This window comes from Piliocolobus tephrosceles, chromosome 7 (genome assembly GCF_002776525.5).
Source record: "Piliocolobus tephrosceles isolate RC106 chromosome 7, ASM277652v3, whole genome shotgun sequence".
Lineage (NCBI taxonomy): Eukaryota > Metazoa > Chordata > Mammalia > Primates > Cercopithecidae > Piliocolobus > Piliocolobus tephrosceles.
In genome coordinates this window covers 40,336,088-40,352,765 of record NC_045440.1, presented here as the reverse complement: position 1 = coordinate 40,352,765, position 16,678 = coordinate 40,336,088, and the positions used below count along the sequence as shown (strand labels likewise).

The 16,678-nt window shown below is 38.6% G+C and overlaps 1 protein-coding gene across 5 annotated transcripts in view; it reads left to right on the top strand.

Annotated features, from left to right (window-relative positions):
* The window catches only part of KAT6A (lysine acetyltransferase 6A), a 121,575-nt gene that overhangs the window by 71,447 nt on the left and 33,450 nt on the right, over positions 1–16,678 (top strand). For 4 of the 5 annotated variants that reach the window (XM_023214471.1, XM_023214474.3, XM_023214473.2 and 1 more), the window contains exons 4-8: positions 1,366–1,481; positions 2,387–2,468; positions 4,925–5,060; positions 6,369–6,688; positions 8,844–8,962. In XM_023214471.1, the coding sequence (XP_023070239.1) occupies positions 1,366–1,481; positions 2,387–2,468; positions 4,925–5,060; positions 6,369–6,688; positions 8,844–8,962 (773 nt within the window). The remainder of the gene's footprint in view (positions 1–1,365; positions 1,482–2,386; positions 2,469–4,924; positions 5,061–6,368; positions 6,689–8,843; positions 8,963–16,678) is intronic. The other variant, XM_023214475.1, reaches the window with a different exon arrangement.

Genomic DNA, 16,678 nt, shown 5'->3' with positions numbered 1-16,678 from the left:
ACTAGTTTTGTGCTTTGGGACCGTTATGAAGTAAAATAAGGGTTACTCCAACACAAGCATGATAATAACACCAGCATGGTGACACCAGCGACAGTCTGATAACCCAGACGACCACTAAGTGACTAACAAGTGGGTAGTGTATGCAGTGTGGGTGATCGCAGCCCAGCTGGGACAGCAGATCTCATTATGCTACTCAGAACAGTGCCCAGCTTAAAACTTAGGAGTTGCTTATTTAATTTTTCATACTGCAGTTGACTGTGGGTAACTAAAACCTCAGAAAGCAAAACTACAGATAAGGGGACTAACTGTATTTTTTAAATTACAAAGTAACACGTTATCATTTAAAAAATGACAGCACAGGCCGGGCGCTGTGGCTCACGCCTGTAATCCCAGCACTTTGGGAGGCTGAGGCGGGCGGATCACGAGGTCAGGAGATCAAGAGCATCCTGGCTAACACGGTGAAACCCCGTCTCTATTAAAAATACAAAAAAATTAGCCAGGTGTGGTGGCGGGCGCCTGTAGTCCCAGCTACTTGGGAGGCTGAGGCAGGAGAATGGCGTGAACCCGGGAGGCAGAGCTTACAGTGAGCCGAGATCGCGCCACTGCATTCCAGCTTGGGTGACAGAGTGAGACTCCATCTCAGAAAAAAAAAAGACGGCACAAAAGGGTATAAACTGAGACATAAAATCCTTCTTGATATATATATATAGCTCAATTTTCTAGGATGTTATCAATGTAAACAGCTTTTTGTATGTTATTTCAGTAATCATATATGAACTTTTCTCATCTGAACATACGTGTATTCATTCTCATATATATATATCTCATTTTTCAGACACTTGGTCCAGTAGCATTTAGAATAGCCAGTAGCCAGTAGCCTCTTTAAACTACATGTCATTAGTTTAGAATACTTGCTAATTTAGACTTGGATTATGTCTAGGTAGTTTATAAAGCACTTAATTATATATTTGCAGAGAGACTAAGCCACATTAAAGAAATACTCCCCAAATTTCTTTGAGCAGTACAGAGGCATTCATTTAGGATGGTCAGATTCATACACACATATACCCCGGATATGTACAAACATAATGCTTTGATGTAGGCTTAATAAAAGTTTGGAGTTTGTCAAGTTTTTTAAATAATCAAATTGTGGGGAGGGTCCTAGCTTCATCTTTAACATTAATAAAACTGAATTGTGGTGCCAAGTCCTGATGAGAAATGTGTGGCAGGCTTCCTGGAACATCTTGCTTTATTTGATATGTATTTTGTATTTAAGATGATTGCCTTTTTCTACATCATTTCTTTAGTACAATAGCAAAATGCTTCTTGATTGTTTTCATTCATGAACATTCTCCCTCGTATTAGGCCATCCATCCTGTTTAAAGTTTTCCCCTGAACTAACGGTTCGAGTGAAGGCCTTACGGTGGCAGTGCATTGAGTGTAAAACGTGCAGCTCCTGTCGAGATCAAGGCAAAAATGCGGTGAGTATTTTTGGGTGTTTCATTTAGTAGTAGGTTGTACGACCAGCATTTTCATCTAAGTATGACTGGTTATTTTTCAGACACTTGGTCCAGTAGCATTTAGAATAGCCAGTAGCCTCTTTAAACTACATGTCATTAGTTTAGAATACTTGCTAATTTACACTTGGATTATGTCTAGGTAATTTGTAAAGCACTTAATTATATATTTGCAGAGAGACTAAGCCACATTAAAGAAATACTCCCCAAATTTCTTTGAGCAGTACAGAGGCATTCATTTAGGATGGTCAGTTGATACATTAATTACAAATCACCCTTTTTCTCATTATTAAAGCAGACAAGGGTTAGCTTATTTCTGGTTATTGGATATTTGAAATTAGTGGAACTTTAGCTCTTTGTCAAAGATTGGCTGGAACATAACTTTTTGCTAACTCTGTTTACATAGTTAATGCAAATTAACGAAACTTTTAATGTTATGGTTGCTCTTTTTTTTTTTTTTTTTCCTTTTTTCTTTTTTTAGATGGAGTCTCACTTTGTCACCCAGGCTGGAGTGCAGTGGCACGATCTCGGCTCACTGCAGCCTCTGCCTCTCTGGTTCAAACAGTTCTCCTGCCTCAGCCTCCTGAGTAGCTGGGATTACGGGCACATGCCACCACTTCCGGCTAATTTTTGTATTTTTTGTAGGGACGGGGTTTCACCATGTTGGTCAGGCTAGTCTTGAACTCCTGACCTCGTGGTCCACCCGCCTCGACCTCCCAAAGTGCTGGGATTATAGGCATGAGCCACTGTGCCTGGCTCATCTCTTTTTTTTAAGATCCCTGAAGCTTTCTAGGTTTTATGTAGTCATGATCCTAACATGTTTCTGCTTCATAAGGTTAAGCGAAACTGTCCTTTCTTTTTTCTGATAGGATAACATGCTCTTTTGTGATTCGTGTGACCGAGGTTTTCACATGGAGTGTTGTGATCCACCACTCACCCGTATGCCAAAAGGTGAGAAATACTTTCTGAAATCAAACTGAGAATATAAAGGAGTATGTTAGTGAAAGCACATTTTATCTACTTTGTTAATTGAAAGAATAATTGGATCTTTCCTTTTGAGGTTGTATAAGTAGGAAGAGAACTGTCACCTTAAAAGGTGGGGATAGTCTTTCTGATTAGGCATCTTAACATTCTTATATGATATGGATTTATTGTTACTTTCAATATCTAGGTATCCATGAAGGGTGAAGTGGTTCATTTATACATATTTGCTAGTCTCTAGCTAGAAGATAAAATACTTGCCTTAAATATATCTTGAAATATCTCTATTGAGAGGAGGAAATAAAGTAGTATTAGGTCGTGTTGGTTATATCACTGCTTAGCACTTTTGAGGGCCCTAGAACTGTAGAGATACGGTTTATTCAGAACTTAAAAACCTTTTAATGAAATACTTTATGAAATAAAAAGTTTATGTATATATAAAATTAAATAAGTTTATATATATATATATATATGGATGAAATACATTCTGAACAAATAAATGTCCAAATTGTAAGGGCGCAGCTTAATGTTACTCTCTTTTGATTCCTGTTCATTAAGAGGTATTTAGTTTGGGCACAGCTGCCTCATGGTTGGACTTCCATATTCATATGCTTATAATTTCTTTTAAAAAAACTTCAGCCAGTCACCCCTTTTTGTCTATCACAAATTCCATTTTAACTCCCATTTTATAATTTATAGGCTTCTTAAGTAAAATGCCTGTAGGATATTTCATAATATTTGTTTGGAAAAAGTTTCCCTGTGTATAGAAAAGGACTTAACCGTACTTTGTAGCCATGTTAACACCTTAGGTTTTTACTTGAATTCACTTATTGCACCCCCTCATCCATGGAGTGTCACTCTGTCACCCAGAATCTTGGCTCACTGCCGCCTCCACCTACCAGGTTCAAAGCGTTTCTCTGCCTCTGCCTCCCATGTAGCTGGGATTACAGGCGTGCCACCACACCCGGCTAATTTTTGCATTTTTAGTAGAGACAGGGTTTTGCCATGTTGGCCAGGCTGTTCTTGAACTCCTGGCCTCAAGTGATCCATCCGCCTTGGCCTCCCAAAGTGCTAGGATTATAGGCGTGAACCACTGCGCCCAGCCTGAATTCACTTACTGATTGTTACCTTTTGAAAAATCTTAAATTTATAAGTATTAAAAAATAAATACTCACTTTTTCCACTTACATGAAATCTGAGCAAGGGGCCTTCTAAGATTCCTTCAAGATAAGGAAGTTTTGTTTTGTTTTGTTTTTTTGGAGATAGAGTCTCCCTCTGTTGCCCAGACTGGAGTGCAGCGGCACAATCTCAGCTCACTGTACCCTCTGCCTCCTGGGTTCAAGTGATTCCCTGCCTCAGCCTCCTGAGTAGCTGGGACTAGAGGCACATCACCATGCCCAGCTAATTTCTTTTTTTTTTTTTTTTTAAGATGGAGTCTGGCTTTGTCGCCCAGGCTGGAGTGCCGTGATGCAATCTTGGCTCACTGCACCTCTGCATCATGGGTTCAGGCGATTCTCCTGCCTCAGCCTCCCGAGTAGCTGGAACTACAGGCCCGTGCCACCACACCTGGCTAATTTTTTTGTGTTTTTAGTAGAGACAGTGTTCCACCATGTTAGGATGGTCTCGATCTCCTGACCTCATGATCCGCCCACCTTGGCCTCCCAAAGTGTTGGGATTACAGGCGTGAGCCACCGCATCTGGCCTGCAGCTAATTTTTTTTTTGTAGAGATGGGGTTTCACCATGTTGGCCAGGCTTGTCTCAAACTCCTGACCTCAGGTAATCGGCCCACCTCAGCCCCTCAAAGTGGTGGGATTACAGGCATGAACCACTGCGCCCAGCCAAGAAAGATTTCCTTAGGACTCCATTCCTGTGTGGTTAACTTCTACAAAAGAGATTATATAGCAGCTTTAGGCGGAAACTTTTTTTATTTTTTTGAGATGGGGTCTCACTCTGTCGCCCAGGCTAGAATGCAGTGGTACGATCTTGGCTCACTGCGACCTCTGCCTCCCAGGTTCAAGCAATTCTCCTGCCTCAGCCTCTCAAGTAGCTGGGACTACAGGCACATACCACCATGCCCGGCTAATTTTTGTATTTTTGGTAGAGACAGGGTTTCACCATGTTGGCCAGGCTGGTCTTAAACTCCTGACCTCAGGTGACCCGCCCGCCTTGGCCTCAGTGGACTTCAGGTGCAGTCAGTGAACTTCAAGTGCAGACTTGAAGGTGTATGTGAGTCTCTTCCAATTATTTGTAGAATTGTGTGTGTATATGTTTTAATGTTTATTTTGGGTGGGGGGGCGGTATTCATCAGATTTTCTAATGACAATCTTTTACCTGAAAAAGTTAAGATTCTGACTTAAGACTATCTGAAACCTTTTAGTATATTTATGTCTGTCACACTTGTATGTGGAATTTTATTTTTTTATAGGCATGTGGATATGTCAAATATGTCGACCTAGGAAAAAAGGACGAAAACTTCTACAAAAGAAGGCAGCACAGATAAAACGGCGCTATGCTAATCCAATAGGACGTCCAAAAAACAGGTTAAAGAAACAAAACACGGTGTAAGTTGTACTTGTGGCAAGGTGAGGGGAGAAAAGGATAGGGTCTTCTCTATAGCGTAGGATTCACTTGTTTTCTCTATAAAAAATATTTTCCATTGTCATATCTGGCACTTTTGTATAATAATAATGGCTAACACTTACTGAGCCCTTAATAAGTGCCAGATACTGTTCTTAGTGCTTTACATGCATTGAATTGTTTAATTCTCCCAGCAACCCAGTGAAATATAGCTGCTGTTGTTACTTTCGTTTTTCAAAGGAAGAAACTAAGGCATAGTACATGTTGAACTGGGATGAAAATCCAAGTAGTCTGGCACCAAAGTCTGACTCTTAACCATTGCCTTATGTTGCTTCTCTTACATAAAAACAGGAAAGAAAAAGTTGTTACTGTGACATTTCACATGTCCCTCTCCTGATCTTGTCTCAGTTGTTAATATCTATTAGGTGTACAAACCACTGGATAGGTTCTTCGTGTTGAGGTGATGGCTAAGTCCCATTTTTGTGTTCTTGGAATGTAAAATAATTTGAATGTTTTCATCTATTAGCAGAAATCAGAAATTGTGGACTAGAAAGCTGGGCTATGTCTGGAGGAGGTGGGGCAAGATTCAGTAGCTAGTTTTGTCTTTTTAAAAATATCTGTAGTAACTCACCTTTGATAAATACGTAAATATCTTCAGGCTTGTCAACCTCCCTTTATTCTCAAAAGTTTTACTTACCTTTTTTATACGTATGACTATCTTGAAGGTGATATAACTGAAATGAATGGGCATTAGCAACCTGAAATGTGCAGAACCAGTATTGTAGTCTGTATTCAAAATCTTAAATCAAGCTTTGATTTTCCTATAAAATGATCTTTTGATTCCTGGCCTTTAAAGAATAACCTGGCCTTGTGTTTTAGAGATAAAAGTATAACTTTGAGTTGGTGCAGAGATCACAGTGTAGTAGAACTTTATACCTGGAAGGATCTTAGTTGTTCTTAGTCCAGTTCTCATTTTACAGATGAAGACGTATGTTTAGAAAAAATGTGATTTGTCCAAGTTGTACAGCTAGTAAGAGAGAGAGTTATAACTAGAACAAGTCTTCTGACTCCTGGCCTGTAATTCTTTGCACTATAAGTAGGCTTCCTGGAAATAGATGTTTCTAATATTTAATTTTCATTCATAGAGTACTATTTATAGTTTGCAGAATATTCTTAAAAATATAGATTTTAATAAAGGTATAGGTTACTTACTAATTATATGTTATGTATTAAATAGGAATCCTCTAAGTATCTTTTTAAATAGTTACCCTTTCCCCTGTTTTATTATTTAGATCAAAAGGTCCCTTCAGCAAAGTTCGAACTGGCCCTGGAAGGGGTAGGAAACGAAAAATCACTCTTTCCAGCCAATCAGCATCATCATCATCAGAAGAAGGATATTTAGAACGGATAGATGGCTTGGACTTCTGCAGAGATAGCAGTGTCTCCTTGAAGTTCAACAAGAAAACCAAAGGGCTCATTGATGGCCTTACCAAATTTTTTACCCCTTCCCCTGATGGGCGGAAAGCTCGTGGGGAAGTGGTGGACTACTCTGAGCAATATCGAATCAGAAAGAGGGGCAACAGGAAATCAAGCACTTCAGATTGGCCCACAGGTAAGAGTTTAGAACAAACTTAGAAACAAATAGTATTCTGTACATGTATTATTTGGGATAACACTAATTATCTATAATAGATTTATATTTGATTATAAAAAATTGGTTATATAATATAAGAACACATTGAAAAAAACATGTAGATGATACTGAGGTGGTAACTATGGCAGAAATTTAGAGGATGGAGATAAAGTTGCAGAATGGGACAATAGGAACTCTTAGGCAAAAGGAAGCTGCTTTTTTATAGAACCACAGAGAATCTGCGTACAGAAACTTGGGGTGTAACCTTGAGGATTACTTTACATTTCATAAATTACCAAAGAAATCATATGGTGAATGTTGTGATGCCTGCTTATTCCAGGAAGGAAACTGGAAAGAATAGAGATGGGTAAAATGCTGTTTATCTAAGCATAAAGAAAAGACCAAAATATATGCAGATGTGATGAGGTCATTGACTTTTCTACTGCAGATCTTGACAAATATAGTTGTAAGTCATGGATTGCACTTAAAAAGGGAGAGACAGAACAACAGCTCCAGGCTGCTTGTGTATCAGGCTAAGTTCCCTAGTTTTCAAAGTGGAAAACATCTGTGGAGAGGACTTAATAATGTAGCAGATCATTCAAGTCAGAGGATAAGAATTTGATTAACTGTCTAATAAATTAAAGCTTAAAATAGCCTTATTGCTGAGCCTTGAATTTAGAGAAACTAACCCTGTGAAGGAAGTAGAAAGGGCTTGAAGAAAGTAGAATGAGAATGAACTCTTTTGGATCACAAAGGCCAGAGTTGTAGTGTCTCATCTACTGCAAGAGAATTCCCTGACCTTGGTTTCCTCCCTGAATGTCTCCTTGGTGAGGGAGAGTGTATTCACTGCTCTCATTCCTGCTTTCATAAATAGTTGATTGTCCAGTGCAGGAGAGAAAGTCCTTGTAATTGTTAAAGTCCCCTTTGTATGCTTTATTGATTGGTCTTTCACCATAGTGATGATCAGCTAATTACTCTTTAAGCATTCAAGACTCTTCATGTCTTTGTCAGCCTGCAGAGAAGCTCCTGGTCTGAGCATGTTTATCTAAGAAAATATGCAATCCATTTAAACTTGGAAAGAATCTCAAAGTAAATCCTAATGAAAGACATTTTTGAATTAACCTTTTGTACTGGAGATGGTTTATTAGAAAAATTACTAGAAAGCTTTTGAAATAGAAATTGTTAGAGCAAATGTATCAAGTATATGGAGAACCAATATTGAATTTTAGGCAGTGGTGTGAGCATTTGCTTTAATAGGCTCTGTCATTTTCTTTATGAAGTTTAAGTACCAAATGCTGTATTAAGAGAGGTGCCTGCATCATGCACTAGGGGGCATTAAAGTCACATAGTACCTTTAGACTGTACTTTTTTCTTCCAGTTTGGGAATGTTGTCAACGGTGAGTCCTTGACCTTTTTCTTCTTGTGTTAAGTTAATAATAGATGGCCTATATGTGCAGTTGACTTGAGAAGAACTGTCATCAATTGGTCTTTTCAGCCATACTCATAAAAAGAGCAAATGAGCCCATCAGCAGTGTCATCTTCAACTGCAAAGAATAATGATCTGCATAATTCCCAAATACTCTTTTCACTAGTTTTTTACCCACTTGAGGAAGTTCCATCATTTTGTAGATAATTATCATACGTTTTCATATTTACCCAGATGATTATTATCTGTTATCCTCAGGTTTGTGGAGTTTGTGCTTTAAAAGGGCACCCAGAATGTGATGGGAGTTAGTACTTCTGACATCAGTTAAGATAGCTCAAGAGGTTTTTTTGAACATTAAACCTATACTAAAAGTGTCAAATTTATACTATTTCAAAATGAAATTTATATTCCTTATACCATTTTTCTGTCTGCCTTTCTGTGTATTAAAATATAATCTTTCAATGAAATTTAAATTTAGTTATATAATATTTTTAGGAAGCTTTAAGACAATTCAGGATTTCCACTATAAGGCAGATTTAATACATAAATATTATTTATTAAGTAGTATTCTTCTAGGAGTCAATTTAATGCTATATTCTTCTTTGTTATATATTAAGTTATTCAAATTTAAATAAAGACTTGAAATTTTTTCTAGTTCATGTATTAATCTGAGGGTAGTTAACATGTGAGCTCTTTTTTTATATGCAGACAATCAGGATGGCTGGGATGGCAAACAAGAAAATGAGGAGCGACTTTTTGGGAGCCAGGAAATCATGACTGAGAAAGATATGGAATTATTTCGTGATATCCAAGAACAAGCACTGCAGGTAAAGTTGGATATTCAGGTTGGACAATCAAGCAACTTGTTCATGGCTGAGAAACAGCAGATTAATTACATTATGGGTTAAGCACTAACAGCAGTTTGCCTAATCTCAGAATAGTGGTGGTTTGTGTGTATATGTAGTTCTGCTGGTTATAACATTCCTTTCAAACCCAGGATAACTGCTTTGGTTTTGCAGATAAGCACATGGCTTTGACTAGGCTTTGACTATCAGTATTAAATAAGCTTGGTTTATTTTTGTCTTACTATATGAAGAATTTGGGATTTGACCAAAAACAAACAAAAGACAGGCTTCTCATGAGTGATAATAAAGCACCCGTATTTATTAATTCAAGAAATATTTCATGCCTGTAATCCTAGCACTTTGCCAGGGTGGGTGGATTGCTTGAGTCCGGGAGTTCGAGACCAGCTGGGGCAACATGGCAAAACCCCATCTCTACAAAAAATAGAAAAATTAGCCAGGCATGGTGGTGCACAACTGTAGTCACAGCTATTTAGGAGGCTGAGGCAGGAGAATTGCTTGAGTTGGGGAAGTGGAGGTTGCAGTGAGCTGAGATCATGCCACTGTACTCCAGCCTGGGTGACAGTGAGACCCTGTCTTTAAAAAAAAAAAAAAAAAAAAAAAAAAAAAATTGCAATTCTTTGTGACACATGGCAAGATTATATAGGCATAGAGTCTATGTGCCAGATGCTGGAGATGCCAGTGAATGACTGAATTCTTTCCCTGAACTATACAAGAGATTTCTGAATAAATAATGTCATTAACATGAAAAGTTCAATTATAGAATACTTGGTGTTTTGGGAGAATAGGAAAGCCAACTTCTACTTCTGCCTGGGGAGGTCAGAGGAGGATTCATTGAGGGGCCTTAAAGGATGTGTAGGAGTTGTGCATATCCCTTAAAGGGATATGTAGAGAGTTGGTTCTTATATAATCAGAAGGAACAGAAGTGAAGATGGAATAGACTTGAAGATAAGAGAAAACATGCTTAATTGTGGGAATTAAAATGGCTCAGGATAAAGAATATAGGGTGTGGAGAATGTCAGGAGGTGACGTTGGAAAAGTGCAGGGGCCATATCATAAAGGCTCTTCCAGATTATGTTCATTTATTTTTTGTCTTTTCCTTCTTTGCCACCAACAAATGTACCATGTAAGCCAAGTTCTCTATCTCTTATCTTGAAAAGAAGGATTTCTAGGCTGGGTGCAGTAGCTGGCTCACTCCTGTAATCCCAGCACTTTGGGAGGCCAAGGCAGGTGGATCACAAGGTCAGGAGTTCGAGACCAGCGTGGCCAGCATGGTGAAACCCCGTCTGCTAAAAATACAAAAATTAGCCGGGCATGGTGGCACATGCCTGTAGTCTCAGCTACTCGGGAGGCTGAGGCAGAAGAATCGTTTGAACCCGGGAGGTGGAGGTTGCAGTGAGCCGAGATCATGCCACACCACTCCAGTCTGGGCAACAGGGTGAGACTCCATCTCAGAAAAAAAAAAAAAAAAAAATTCTAAGGCTGATGCCGAGGATTCTAGGGAAAACTCTTCGTAGTAAGAGACCCAGTGGTGGTGAATAGACTGTTGATGTCAGTCATTATGTGAGTACTTTTGAAAATATAAAACAGCAGTACAAATACTCAGTACACGTTTACTCAGCATTCTGCTGTATTATGATTTAACAAAATATTAGCTTTGAGTCAGGTGGACCTGGGTTCAAGTCTTGATGTGTCGTTTACTAACTTCTGCTTTGAGCAAGTTGCCCTCAAAAGCTTGTTTCCTTTCCTGCTAATGTGTTATTATAGGTACTCTAGTAGAAATCTGCATGGACTTCAGTGGGAACTGAAAGAAGGCAGTAATTATGTTCTTCCTGACTGAAAGAGTTGTTTTTTTTTTCTCCCCTGAGTAAGTTGCAGACATAATGTTAATATCCCTTTACTCCTAATTATTTATGTATATTTCCTAAAAACAAAAATGTTCTCGTACATGACCATGGTCCAGTCGTCAAATCAGGAATTTAACACAAATGAAGCACTATTGTCTAATTGAGTTACCACGTCTCTCTAGTCTCCTTCCAATTGGAAACAGTTCCTCAGTCTTTATCTTTCATGACCTTGACAGTTTTGAAGTGCATAGGTCATTTATTTTATAGAATGTCATCACTTTGAGCTTGTTTTATTTTTCATGCTTAGAAAATTCCACAGGTGTGCTGTGTCCTCCTCAGTGTGTCACATCAGAAGGCATGTAATATCCAAGTTCTCATCACAAGTGCTGCTAACAGTGACCACCTGGTTTAGGTGGTGTCCATGTTTCTTCTCTAACATTATTACTTTCTAGCTATAATTAAATATCGTGGGGGCACATACTGCAAATAATCCTGTTTTTTATCAAACTTTTGTCTACCACATTTAGCATCCAGAGATGATTCTTGCCTGAATCATTTACTTTGTTGGTGGCCAAACATTATTTTCTAGTTCTATCATTTCTTTGGCATTTATTAATTGGCATTCTACTGTAAGAAGAAGCTTTTTCTTCTTCCTATTTATTCATTTTATTTAAACTCATAGATTATTTTATGGGTTATAATCCATTGGTATATTAGTGTTTATTTTGATGCTTAAATTGTTCCAGATTTAGGCAGAGGGGAACACCTTTCTAGAAGCTCCTGTGTCCTTTTAACACATCATCATCATTTTTATTTACTTCTGGCCATAGCAAGATGTTCTAGTCTCTTACTGTTGTAGCCATAGATCCTGGCTTTTAGTGGTAAACGAGAGTAAATGGTAGCTCTATCCTGTACTTGCTTAGGGCCACAGAGATGTCATCTTGATTTTTTTTTTTCTCTGTCATATTTCACTTTCAGTCCATCAGCAAATCCTAATGGTTCTGCCTTCAGAATATGTCTGTATTTGCTACTGCCAACCCACCGTCATCGCTGGCTTAGGCTGCTATAATTGCCTCCAGACTAAACTTGCTTCTGCTTTTGCCCCTACCCCACTTCCTATTTTCTTTACATGGGGGCCAGGGTAATTATTTTCAAACGTAAGTTGGATTATACTCCTCCCTTGCCCAGAAAACCTTTCATGTCTTTAGTTCTTCTTTAGAATTTAAAAAAAAAAAAAAAAAAAAAAAGTCTGTTCTCTCATCTCCAAGGCTATATATGATCTTGTGCCTGCCTCCCTCTTTGGCTGCTCTTCTTGCTCTCAGGCTACTCCAGCCACAGCCGCTGCCTCTTCCTCAAACACCCCAAGCACGCCTGCCTTGGGCCTTTGCAGTTGCTGCACCTTGCCTCGATGGCCCTTCCTCTAGAGTCAATGATTTGGTAGGTTCACTGCCCATTCCATTTGTCTTGCTCATATGTCATCTTACCAGAGAGACATTCCTGACTCCCACACGAAGATAGCTTACAGCCCATTTTGTCCCTCTGTCCCCTGACATGCCTGCTTTTTCTGCATAGTACCTATCACCTCTTGAATTTAAATTTTTTATTTCTAGAATGTAAGTGCCTTGAGAACGAGGACTTTCTTTTTGGTCACTGCTGTCTACTGAGTACTTGGAATGTAGTAAAGCCTCAGTAAATACTTGCTTAATGAATGGAGGATATTGAATGAAATTTTCTTCTGGGAGAAATGGGGCAGGGGTTGAAATAATAGAAAGGTGCAAGAAGGATGACCAAAGAGAGTTAAACGAGGTGCTAAGCCCTGCTGAGGCTTGGGGAGACAGTGTAAATGCTTATTGATGGTAATTGGGCTAATCCTATGTTTCTTTCTAGCATTTTATTAAACCCAGGATTGTCTGTGTATGTATTGGCACCAAGGAAATAAACAGCTAAATCTTGGAAGTCTAATTCATGCTTATTCTTGTTGGCAGTGCCCTGAAATTCTGATGATGTTGCTATTTCTCCATGAGGCTTATTCATTAGCATCATGCGCCTTCTTTGGTACCAGCACTATAGGGCAAACAAAAAGACACAGACTCTGCCTTCATGAAGCTTTTAGTTTCACAAATAGACAGATAATAAAAACTTATAAAAATAAAACTGTACTTTCAAACTGATAGTAGGCAGGAAATAAGAATGCAGTAAGGGATTCTGACGAGCTGGGCTACGGTGCTGAGGATTGGGGTTGGAGTGTTTATGCGAAGGGAAGAAGTAACAATTTATACATAGTTCCAAAAGATTATTCAAAAGTCAGCGGAGTAAAGAGCTAGAGAAGAATATTTCAGAGACAAGGGGACTGCCTATGTAAACATATAAGGGAGTTAAAGTAGTTGATAAACTTGAGGAACTGAAGTTCAGTGTAACTCAAGTACTGTGAACAGAAGAGTTGCACAAGGTGAAGCTAGACTAAGTCCAGAAGTTAGGATTGGGGTTTTTATCATAATTGCAATGGAAAGACATTGAATGGTTTTTAGCAAACAGCAAGATCAATTTTATTAAAAAATGGTTTTTCTTGGGTACTGCATAAAGAGTGGTTTAGAATTAAGCAAAAGTGGAAGCTGGGAAACCACTTTGCAGGCTTTTCCAGTGATCAGGATGAGAAAAGTGTTAGCTAGGACTAGAGGGGTGGTGGTAGAAAAGGGAGAGAAGTGGATGGATTTAGATGTATTTTGGAGATGGAATCAGCAGAACTTAGTGATGAGTTTACTGTGTAGCTTGAGGGAGCAAGAGATGATCAAAGATGACTTTCAGGTTCTCTGACTTAATAATGAAAGTGATTTGAAGCTACTTGGGAAAGTTCATGTTGAGTAGAGGACATTTTGAATAATAAAAAGATTCATAAATATAGTGCAGAAAGTCATTTTTAGAGCATAGATATAGCTTAGAAGCTGCTAGAACCTGTGTTTCAAAAATTTTGGAGGAAGATTTTATTACAGGGTCTTTGGTAGTCTTACAGCAGCATCAGCAAAAGACATATGATAAAGGAATCAATATTAGAATCCATCCAACTAATAACACATTGTTTATTGAGTGCCTGCTATGTTCTAGAAACTATGCTATGTATAGGGGCTATCAGAAAGACATAATTTCTGTTCTCTTAGAGCTTATAGTCTGGAAGGGACTATCTTGAATAATCAAACTTTGCATGGAACGTTATCTAAGTCAAAGATAATTGAAATGTTGAGCAAGATTTATATCAAAAGGAGTCAGCCACTCATTGGTTTTGATTTTTTAAAAAAAACTATTGCAGGCAGTAGGGTAAGTATGGATGTAGTTTGCCTAGTACTGTGTTCCATCATTATCTATACAACATACACTTCCATGAAAAAGAGCCACCTCTGGATACAAAAGTGGAAGTATAAAAATTTAGTAGTATAGGTTTTTGTTGTAGAATTTTATTTCAACTATGATCTTACGAGCTTGGAGAAATTACTTTTCTTAAAAGGCTCTATCAGTAGAAAGAAGCATTTGTATTCAGTTCATTCCAGTGGAGCGTGACAGCCTTCTTGAAATATATAGAGTGATTTTTACATAAAATATCAAAGAGCACATTGTATTTTCATACGAATTTTAATGCTTTCTGATTTTGAAGGATTCCTTTGGTTTTTGTGTGGTTCTGGGAAGTTTCAGAGCATTTTTGAAATCTGTGTGGGTTATTAAAATTTCTTCTTTGCTTGAAGAATTAAATCATTATTAAAAATATAGTAAGCTAGGTTCAACAACTTTATTAATCCCATGATATAGAGGTGTTATGCCATTTTACATATGAGGAAACCAGCACTTTTAGTTCAGTGACTTCCTGTAAGTTTTTATGCTAGTAATAGTGCAGCCGAAATTAAAACTTAGGCCTGTGTGACTTCCAGTTCTGTACCCTTAATCACAGTAACATCCTGCATTATTCTGTATGCAGGATGTTACGGGAGTAGCAAAATCATTAGGCATGTGCTAAATGCAGGTAGGTAAAGGTGCTTAGGAAGATACACAGCAGACAGTAGCTTAGAGTACCAATGAAACATAGTGCATTGCTGTATTAAATGATTCAGACTTGTCTCAGATGTTCACAGTATACTAAAATGTGTGAAAATTGCCAGGCGCGGTGGCTAAAGCCTGTAATCCCAGCACTTTGAGAGGCCGAGACGGGCGGATCACGAGGTCAGGAGATCGAGACCATCCTGGCTAACATGGTGAAACCCCGTCTCTACTAAAAATACAAAAAATGAGCCAGCCGGGCAAGGTGGCGGGCGCCTGTAGTCCCAGCTACTCAGGAGGCTGAGGCAGGAGCATGGCGTGAACCTGGGAGGCGGAACTTGCAGTGAACTGAGATCCGGCCACTGCATTCCAGCTTGGGCGACAGAGCGAGACTCTGTCTCAAAAAAAAAAATAAAAATAAAAAAATAAAGTGTGAAAATTGGTGCAATCTGAGATGATCACAGAAGCAGCAGGCCTCAGGAATGATGAAGATTTAGGTAGATGGAGAGAACTAGGACCTATCAGATGGAGTAAACAACATTAACTTCAGCTTTGAGGAAGAAATGACTACTATACAGGAGTCCCTGCTTACCCACCAGTGATACGCTCCAAGATCCCCAGTAGATGCCTGAAACTGGGGACTGTACTGAACCCTGTATGTACTGTGTTGTGTTTTTTCCTATACATACATACCTATGCTAAAGTTTAATTTATAAATTAGGCATAATAAAATAATAATAAAACAATTTTAACAGTGTACTGTAATAAAAGTTATATGAATGTGGTCTCTAAATCTCTTACTGTACTATTGTACTGTACTCACTCCCCTGACGGTGTCAGATGATAAAATTTGCACTGAGGCTGACGACAGATAACTCGTACCTCGGAAAGCAAAGCTGGGGATAAGGGGAGACTACTATAAATAATTCCAGCTGGAGGGCAAAGATGTATTATCTGTGTGTTCCAAGAACCTGCCACTGAGATAGCAAGCAGAAACTCACATTTATCTGGCACTCACTGCATGAATGGCATAGTGCTCTAAGTTCTGTGCAAATATCAACTCGTTTAATCTTTTCAACAAATCTAATAGTGACTTGCCCAACTAAGGTGATTCAATGAGATAGGATTTGAACTGTGCTAGCTTTTTCTAGTTCCCAGGCTCTTAACTACTATCTTAATAAGTAATGTTGTACTAAATTATCCAGTGAACTAAAAATACATCTATGCAGCCTTTAATATGTGACTTACGTTTAATGGGTAAATAACACACTAAACATCCCCCCACTTCCCATGCCTACTTTCAGCAATATCAAAGAGAAATCACTTAACAGCAAAAAGATGTCATGGGGGTACCTTAAAATCCTGTCATGCCGAAACTAACATCTTGTTACTAGCTTTCAAAACCCTCCAAAATGCAGCTTAATACTAGTAATTCAATGTATTACTTACCATTGCCCAACAGATGTTCCACCCTGTTTTATCTGAAACTAAACTCCAGCCATTCCTCACTTTGCATGGTGCAATGTTAACTGAAACCCATGCTTATTGAACTAAGGTAGATTGAAGGAACAGGAGATGATCAAAGATGACTTCTAGGTTCTCTGGCTTACTGTAATAAAGAAAGTGGTTTTAAGCCAGCTGGGAAAGTTCATCTTGGCTAGATAAGAGGATGTTTTGAATAATAAAAAGACTCATAAAGGTCATGCCAAAAGTCGTTTTTGAGGACATACAGCTTAGAAACTGCTTCACCTGTGTTAGGGTTGGCAAAATACGGCCCGTGGCCCAGTCCCATCCACGGCCTGTTTTGTAT